Genomic DNA, 9,768 nt, shown 5'->3' with positions numbered 1-9,768 from the left:
TCTGCACAAACAGCCCTGTCATGCTCTCTCCACAAACAACCCTGTCATGCTCTGCTCTGAACACACACCCCTGACACGCTCTGCACAAACAACAAACAGTCTGAATGGATCTGCAGACTCCAATCAAAAAACCAGTGTAGAATAAGGACACGCTGAGAACTGATGAGATGCGGGTTGTAATGTCATGACTCACACACACACACACACACACACACACACACACACACACACACACACACACACACACACACACACACACACACACACACACACACACACACAAACACATACACACTTAAGACTGGTGTTTCTCTCCGGCTCCTCTGCCTCTCTCACACACTCTGCTGTGTGGACTACACACTTCCATAGCTCCGTTTTTGACACCTGCATTTCACTCTTTCTGCCATTAAAACGTTTTTTTTCAAATGCCTGATGCCTTTTAAGTAGGTGTGCTCACTCACACTTTTAAGGTGTGCTTGGATGATTCTTCTGACGGAGCTCACGTCTTTTTCCTATAGACTCTGTATAAACCTGTGGCTGAGAATAGAAGTGGTTGTTAACTAGTTGTTAACTAGTTGTTAACTAGTTGTTAACAGTCTTGTTTTTCAACTGCTTGCTTACATTTTCTGAGACACACAATTCACAAAACTGCAAAAAGTGAGATTAGTTCATAGTTTTACAGATGCCACTGTTTGAGTGACAGGTTTCAGATGTTGCTGTTTGAGTGACAGGTTTCAGATGTTACTGTTTGAGTGACAGGTTTCAGATGTTGCTGTTTGAGTGACAGGTTTCAGATGTTGCTGTTTGAGTGACAGGTTTCAGATGCCACTGTTTGAGTGACAGGTTTACGATGTTGCTGTTTTGAGTGACAGGTTTCCGAGATTGTGTGACATGTAAACATGTGAGTGTAAGCAGTTAAAAAAAAAGAGTGATCCTAAAAGTGTGTGTGTATCCTGCAGTGTGAGCCGTAGGAGAAGAGTTTAACGTGGCTCTGCAGACGCACCACTCAGAGATGCAGCGGAGCTAAAGGTCGCCTGTCTCCTGGCTGCACAGGGCCAGTGAGGGACAACCTCGCTCAGGGGACCACCTCGCTCAGGGGACTCAGCTGCACAGTGCCAGCAAGGGACAGCCTTGCTCAGGGGATTCATGTCTCACACAGGGAATGAGATGAGATGACTTCAGCAGCCTCACACAGGGTGTGTGTGTGTGTGTGTGTGTGTGTGTGTGTGTGTGTGTGTGTGTGTGTGTGTGTGTGTGTGTGTGTGTGTGTGTGTGTGTGTGTGTGTGTGTGTGTGTGTGCCAGTGGGTATTGTGACTCTGTCCTTGGAACTCTGGCTGTGAACATGCTGCTATTTCCACCTGTGTCACGACTGAACTCCTATCTAACTCACTGACTGTTTTGTGTCACTATGTGCATTTCACTCACAGTGACAAACACACACACACACACACACACTCACACACACACACACACGCACAGCAACACCGGCCTCATAACCTTAGACTAGCATTGTAACAGCAGTGAGGTGGCCGAGTCTGAAGGTTTGAATTAAATGAACGGAGGGAAACTGTGAAAAGTAACCTTAACTTCACAGCACCTTCTTTGAGCTTTACACAAAGCATCAGCTGGGTGTTTGTACGTCAGTGCTGTCCTCGTTGAGAGGTGAAAATGATAATAACTACTTACTAACCGAGAGTGAGTTCAGGCCGGGAAATATCAAACTGAGGCTATTAAGGTATCGACCGAGTGATAGCGATATTTGATATTTCTAATTTTCTCATTTTGTAAAGGAAAATAAATGGTAATTGTAAATAGAAAACATCTTGTTTTGTTGAGCTCTCAAGTCTTCTCACGACACAATGTGTTTCAGGTGTTGCGTAGCAACCAAGTACTTGCTAAATTCAAGTTGCAATGCTCTACAGAAAACGGACAACACGGCTCAGCTTAAATGGCTTTAATTTAAAGTAACAACACAAGTGATTCAAACTATAGTTTCTGGTCTTTATCATCACTTTCAATAACAAATCTCTGCTTCTTCTGAATTTCCTCATGGCTGTAAAACTCATTCTGAAATTTTTGTCAGAGGATAATACGGATTGTATGACCGGTGAGGAGGGCAATACGCAGGTGGCATGACTCCCCATTAGCCAATCAGAATGCTCATACTGTCGTTGCCATATAATAATATTCCAAATTACATTCACTGGAGGTAGTAAAGTAATAGTGGGTGTGTGACTCCTATACAGCTGGTGTGATGTCATGTACCTGTATTGTGTGATATACCTGTAGTGTGAGTTGGTCTACCTGTATTGTGTGATATGCCTGTATTGCCTGATCACTTGTATTGTGTGATGTACCTGTATTGCGCGATCACCTGTATTGTGAGTTGATGTACCTGTATTGTGTGATGTACCTGTATTGTGTGATGTACCTGTATTGTGTGATGTACCTGTATTGTGTGATGCACCTGTATTGTGTGATGTACCTGTGTGTGATGTAACTGTGTTGTGTGATATACCTGTATTGTGTGTTGTGTGTGATGTACCTGTATTGTGTGATGTACCTGTATTGTGTGTTGTGTGTGATGTACCTGTGTTGTGTGATATACCTGTATTGTGTGTTTTGTGTGATGTACCTGTATTGTGTGATGTACCTGTATTGTGTGATGTACCTGTATTGTGTGATGTACCTGTATTGTGTGATGTACCTGTATTGTGTGATGTACCTGTATTGTGTGTTGTGTGTGATGTACCTGTATTGTGTGATGTACCTGTATTGTGTGATGTACCTGTATTGTGTGTTGTGTGTGATGTACCTGTGTTGTGTGATGCACCTGTATTGTGTGATGAACCTGTATTGTGTGATGTACCTGTATTGTGTGTTGTGTGTGATGTACCTGTATTGTGTGATGTACCTGTATTGTGTGTTGTGTGTGATGAACCTGTATTGTGTGATGTACCTGTATTGTGTGATGCACCTGTATTGTGTGATGCACCTGTATTGTGTGATGTACCTGTATTGTGTGATGTACCTGTATTGTGTGTTGTGTGTGATGTACCTGTATTGTGTGATGTACCTGTATTGTGTGTTGTGTGTGATGAACCTGTATTGTGTGATGTACCTGTATTGTGTGATGCACCTGTATTGTGTGATGCACCTGTATTGTGTGATGTACCTGTATTGTGTGATGTACCTGTATTGTGTGATGAACCTGTATTGTGTGATGTACCTGTATTGTGTGATGTACCTGTATTGTGTGATGCACCTGTATTGTGTGATGCACCTGTATTGTGTGATGTACCTGTATTGTGTGATGTACCTGTATTGTGTGATGTACCTGTATTGTGAGTTGATGTACCTGTATTGTGTGATGTACCTGTATTGTGTGATGTACCTGTATTGTGTGATGTACCTGTATTGTGTGATGTACCTGTATTGTGAGTTGATGTACCTGTATTGTGTGATGTACCTGTATTGTGTGATGTACCTGTATTGTGCCAAAGTGCATTTCTCTGCTGAGATGCAGCTGTACTGGGCAGTGAGCATTAACCTCCTAATCAGCACATAGGGGCAGGAAACAAACATCCGAGGTCAACCTCATTTAGCCTCAGAACCACATGGAAATCCACTGTTGTTCGTGAGTGTGTGTGTGTGTGTGAGAGAGTTTGTGAGTTTGTGTGTCTGTGTGTGTACCACAGCTAAAAACCATTAGGAAGCCCATTTGAATACCAGCTGGATCTGCGTTGGGTGTTGCATGGTGGGTAAACTGTGGCAAGCCAAGCTGTACAGGGCAGAAATGTCTCCACCCCCACACCCATGTGTGTGTTCGCCCTCCCCAGCGTATAAACCAGACTCCACCCCCACACCCATGTGTCTGATCGCCCTCCCCAGCGTATAAACCAGACTCCACCCCCACACCCCTGTGTCTGATCGCCCTCCCCAGCGTATAAACCAGACTCCACCCCCACACCCCTGTGTGTGTTCGCCCTCCCCAGCGTATAAATCAGACAGGCTGGGCTGGGCATCACCTGCCATCTCCTGACTGGGGCTCGCTTTTAAAAGGTGCGTGTATTTCTTTGAAGATGAGAGGAAGATCTTGCTACCTTAAAATAAACTTAAGGTAAATATCAGAGTAAATTGACAAAAACATTATTTCCAGTCTAATCTTATGTTAATAAAAACGGTATTTTTTTTTTTACTTTAAAGGACTGAAGTGAGCTGCTTATGGAACAGCAGACTCATGGCTGTAATGCGCTGCCTTTAGAGTTTGGGACCCGTTTGGCCTCTGACTTCACACGCACACACACACACACACACACACACACACACACACACACAGATCTGCGCCGTCTCCGGGCCTCTGTGGAGCCGCAGTACACACAGCAATGCTGCTGACGCGGGCTCACCGGATGGGTGTGTGGTGCCTGACGGGCTGCGTGGCGGTGGTCACCGTCTTCTTCCACGTCTACATCGTGCTGCTGAGCGTGAGGCGCGTGCGGAGCAGCCACCACTGGACGCCGTGCGAGGTCATCACCAGCGCGCTGTCCCTGCAGAGCGTGCTGCAGCAGGCCGTGGCCGTGCTCTGGATGAGTCTGGACGTGATGGACCCGCGGTGCCTGCTGGGCCGGACCTACCCGGTGCTGGAGGTCCTGCTGCTCAGCCTGCGCTTTTCCGTGCTGTGGAACACGGCCTTCCTCATCTTCTACTACGCCACCAAGCTGGTGATCGAGCCCATCCACTGCTACACGCGCGTTCAGGAGCTCATCCTCCGCCACGTGCGCCCCGCCCTCCTGCTCATCCCCGTCTGCAGCCTCTGCCTATGCTGCCCCCTGCTGGCCCCCGTGTGGCATGACGGCCACAACGCCACCTGGGTCACGGAGTGTGGCTCGGTCCTCGCGCCGGACGCGTCGGGCTACACCTACGTGATCGTCTACCTGATCGTCTCCGACATCCTCCCGGGGGTCATCATGCTCAAGGGCAGCATCTCCATCTCCGTGCACCTGGCCATCCACCTGCGCCACATGAAGGCCAGCACCAACGGCTCCCACGGGCCCAAACTGGGCTCCGAGATGCGGGTGATCCGCATGAGTCTGGCCCTGGCGCTGGTCTACCTGGTGTTCCTGGCCGTGGAGCTGTACTCCCACTACTTGATCCACCAGCAGCACGAGAACGTGCTGGTCCTCACCGTCTTCTTCTCCTCGCTCTACACGGCCATCTGCGGCCTGGCACTCGTGTACGGGAAGGAGAGTTTCTGGAAGGAGCTGCTCCACCTCTACAACCTCACCATGGACAGGTACCCCTGCCTCACCTGTCTGAAGGTCCCAGAGAAGAAGCCAGACGCCAGCAGTGCTCCGACTCATTAGGGGTCATTCCCAAAGAGGTACGCTCACCTTACATCCGAGGCTCATAATGATCTATACTCACCTCACTCATAAAAATCAATACTTACCTGTTCTGAACTTTTTAAATGTATTTAATTATAGGTTATTTTTAACGATGTTCTTACTATGTACTGTGGCACTCTGAGATTCAGCTGGATGTAGAGTGCGCTATAAATTAAATTAATTATTATTATTATTATTACCTTACATCCGACGCTCATAATGATCAATACTTAAACCTACTCATAATGATCAATACTTACGTTACAAAGTCAATCATGATTTGTTTCATTTATTTTACTTCCAATAGCACTGTAGGACACACTGACTAGACACACTGCACGCTGTTTACCACACAACTCAGAACTGCACCAGGAAGCTGAAATAGAGTCGATGTGGATTTTTTAGCGACACACAGCCTCTGGATCCGACCAGCCACGCAAGCCTCTGGACCCCATCTGCAACACACTTTCCTTCCTTGACTTCTTTCTTTTTCTGTGTCCTCTATTTATCAACAGATATGCGTTGGTCATATAACCTAAGCATTTCTCATCAGTAATATGAAAGCCTCATTTTATTTTAACATATTAATGATTTCTCCAGTGATTTCAACAGATAGCGTACCCTACTACAGTGATGTCCTCGAGGGTACGGTTAGACCTTATATTTTCTGTATGATTCATATTCAGTTTACAACATCAACAACAATCTGTAAATGGTCCGTGTCTAGTTGAGTTTATAAATCATTATCTGTAAATGCTCCATGTCTTGATGAGTTTATAAATCATTACCTGTAAATGCTCCATGTCTAGTTGAGTTTTTAAATCATTACCTGTAAATGCTCCATGTGTAGTAGAGTTTATCAATCATTATCTCCCTCTGGAACGAAATACTGTTTTCTGATTGGCTAATGGGGTGTACATTAAGTTCGTGGAACCGCACACCTTGGACGTAGTCCCAGTAGAAAAGTTAAATCGCCGTTCCATATCAATGCTCTTGAATGGTTACCATTGACAACCAACGTAACGTTTATTTTTTTTGAAAAACAGCCGGTTCCAGGCACTACTTTCTCTAACGGGAGCACTAGGCTTCAAATCAAGAATTCATCAGGTTATTATGCATATTAAATTTCCTAAAGATAAAGGAAATTCTAAATAATAATAAAAACATTTTTGGATGTTGTAAACGGGAGATAAGCGGGATAACGGCCTCCGAGCTGTGCAGTTCTACAAAGTTAATGGACTTCGCGGACCAACACCACTCCGCTGAGCGTCGTGGAGTTCTTTGCCCCGCAGCGTCTATTAACTTTGTAGAACTGCACAGCTCGTCGGCCGTTATCCCTTACTTATCTGTAAATGGCTGATTTTGTATTGGATTCCTATTTGCTTTAATTGTAGTTGTATTTCCTCACCTGAGTTGCTTCTCTCTGAACTCAAGGTTGACATAAAGACTTAAGCAGCACCAGTCAAAGGCACAGCAACTTTACACTCAACATGTTCAAGGGGCTGAACGGAGACGCCATGACAAAGACTTAGCCTTGACATTGCCTCTAAGCCACAGGTGAAACATCAGCATCAAGTGCTTTTAGAGGAGCTTCTGAAAAAACATATACAGCTACGTATATCAGAACAAAGAACAGCCAGGGTCGTCTCCTTGACTGTGCATGTTATATAAAAGACACAAACAATGCATAGACGTACACACACAGGAAAGTCAGAAGTCCTCAGGTTTAAAAGCCACAATGCCTTCTACAAAATGTCACAACACAAAGTGCCATTCATCTGAATCGGGCTATCTGAAGAGAGGTATACAGCAAGGCTAGGAAACACTCTCTAACACAGACCCCTTTGGCTAGGAAAGAACAGTACAGCTATATCAGAACAAAGAACTGCCAGGGTCGTCTCCTTGTGTGTGCATGTTATATAAAAGAGACAAAAACAATGTATAGACGTACACACACAGGAAAGTCACGATTCCTCAGGTTTAAAAGCCTCTACACAATGTCACTACATAAAGTGCCATTCATCTGAATCGGGCTATCTGAAGAGAGTTTCTATACAGCAAGGCTGGGAAACACTCTCTAACACTCCCCCCTTTGGTAGCAGACACTCTCTAACACAGACCCCTTTGGCTAGACGCTCTTTAACACAGACCCCTTTGGCTAGCAGACCCTCTCTAACACAGACCCCTTTGGCTAGCAGACACTCTCTAACACAGACCCCTTTGGCTAGCAGACCCTCTCTAACACAGACCCCTTTGGCTAGCAGACACTCTCTAACACAGACGCCTTTGGCTAGGAGACACTCTCTAACACAGACCCCTTTGGCTAGCAGACACTCTCTAACACAGACCCCTTTGGGTAGGTAACACTCTTTGATGCAGACCCCTTCGGCAAAACAGTGCTGAAAAACAGAATACAATCGACTGAATGTTTTCATGTCCCAGATAAATCTTTAATTTGCATTTGTTTGTTTGACCATTCGTGTTTATAAAAATATTCTGTTTGAAACAATCTCGCTCATACACACAAACATTCACCTGATAGACCATTGCAAATAAAAAAACAGACTCAGAATAGGTTCCCTTTTCATTTATCATTTTTCATCATTACCTGTCGTACCGTTAGTTCTTTAGGTTTCTACTGGAGTTCATTATTACCTGTCATACAATTAGTTCTTTAGGTTTCTACTAAGTTTGTTTTGCTTTGACTGAACAAATTTGCAACTGATTCTGAGCCCACCTGTAGTAACTCAAAAGGGTCCAAAAATTCTCCATCCTGAAACAACCCTGTGTGTCACTGAAGCCAAGGCTTGGAAATGGGAGGACGTGATCAGGAGGAAATACATTATGGCTGACTGAAAACCGTAAGCTTTAGCATTAGCGTTAGCTAAATCACTGAAATGCAGTATGACTGACTGAAAACTGTAAGCTTTAGCATTAGCTGTAGCTAACCATTGAATCTCAGTATGACTGACTGAAAACTGTAAGCTTTAGCATTAGCTGTAGCTAACAATTGAATCTCAGTATGGATGACTGAAACTGTAAGCTTTAGCATTAGCTATAGCTAACCATCGAATCTCAGTATGGCTGTCTGAAAACTGTAAGCTTTAGCATTAGCTGTAGCTAACCAGTGAAATGCAGTATGGCTGACTGAAAACTTTAAGCTTTAGCATTAGCTGTAGCTAACCAGTGAAATGCAAGTCAGAAGAACTGTACCTCAAACAAAACAAAAAACGCTTGATCTCTTTGTTAAAATGCAGAAAGGCAGAAACATGTGAACATAAATTAAGCTCCAGTGCTGCTTTGAGTACAGTGGAGGAAAGCGATCCAGAGGCACCCAAAACACCACAGCTGTCATCATGCTCACGTCGTGCTGGCCTGGTGTGTGTGTGTGTGTGTGGGGTTGCTGGTTTAGTCTGTGCTGGGTGGACATGTCTTAAAGCTATAACTCACTATATATCACTCAGCCCAATCCGTCAGTCCACAGCTAACACACACAAACACACGCCAGGCAGGCTTCTCTTTTAAACCCGCAGGAACTAAAGTGCCACAGGAGGTTTACTGGAAATTCAATACAATTTTGCATATAAATGTTTCATGGCCGTCGTCCCCTTTTCAAGTAAATTTCCCCTTAAAAAGACTAAAAAGAGGCAGGTGTCCAGTGAACAAAATGACCTGCATCTAACCCAAACCCTACACCTTAAGCCCTAACCTTTCACCTTTCACCTTTAGCCCTTACCCTGCACCAGAAGCTGCACACCAACATACAGCGGCTAATAAACCCGCACCCAGTAGTATAAGAATATTACACAACAATATATACAAAGCAAGTTATGATTACAAAAATATGAAGGTAGAAAAAAATCTCCTGATTAACTGGAATAAAAAGTGGAATGGCATAGCCTCCATAAGAGCTCAGTGAGGCGCTGATGGCGGTAGGGATGGGGTGTGTGTGTGTGGGGGGTCACTCTTCTTTCTTTCTCTCAGTGGTAAACACACAGTCTGCACTATCACAAGTGTGGGCAGACGTCTCCAGAGGCGCCCCCCGGTGGGGTGGGCAGAAGGTTGCAGGTGCTGTCTTTCGCCCTGAGTGACTCAATAGCAGGGAAGGTGCAGTAAGGCCTCCAGGCCAGTAGGGGGTAGCAGCATCCAGAGTGTGATTGGTGGGTGATCACTGGGGGCTGTGCTCGTAAGAGGGGAACATAGACTTGCGGGTTTTGGGAGGGGGAGGAGGGGGTTTACCGTCCACCTTCATCGGTAAAGGAGGAGTGAACTAGAGAGAGGGAGAGACACACACATTAGAGAGAGACTGCGTGCAAGTGTGTGTGTGTGTGTGTGTGTGTGTGTGTGTGTGTGTGTGTGTGTAAAAGTGTGTGTGTGTGTGTG

General features: G+C 45.2%; 1 protein-coding gene across 1 annotated transcript in view; it reads right to left on the bottom strand.

Moving 5' to 3' along the window:
• Positions 1–8,495: 8,495 nt before the first annotated feature.
• The window catches only part of dock5 (dedicator of cytokinesis 5), a gene marked incomplete at its 5' end in the record, with an annotated part of 40,312 nt that continues 39,039 nt past the window's right edge, over positions 8,496–9,768 (bottom strand). Inside the window, one exon of the mRNA XM_080852944.1 lies at positions 8,496–9,655. Coding sequence (XP_080709070.1) covers positions 9,554–9,655 — 102 coding nt within the window. The 3' untranslated portion in view covers positions 8,496–9,553. The remainder of the gene's footprint in view (positions 9,656–9,768) is intronic.

This window comes from Sprattus sprattus (assembly GCF_963457725.1).
Source record: "Sprattus sprattus genome assembly, chromosome: 15".
Taxonomy (NCBI): domain Eukaryota; kingdom Metazoa; phylum Chordata; class Actinopteri; order Clupeiformes; family Clupeidae; genus Sprattus; species Sprattus sprattus.
Note: the sequence above shows the minus strand (reverse complement) of the source record. Positions and strands in the feature narration are given on the sequence as shown.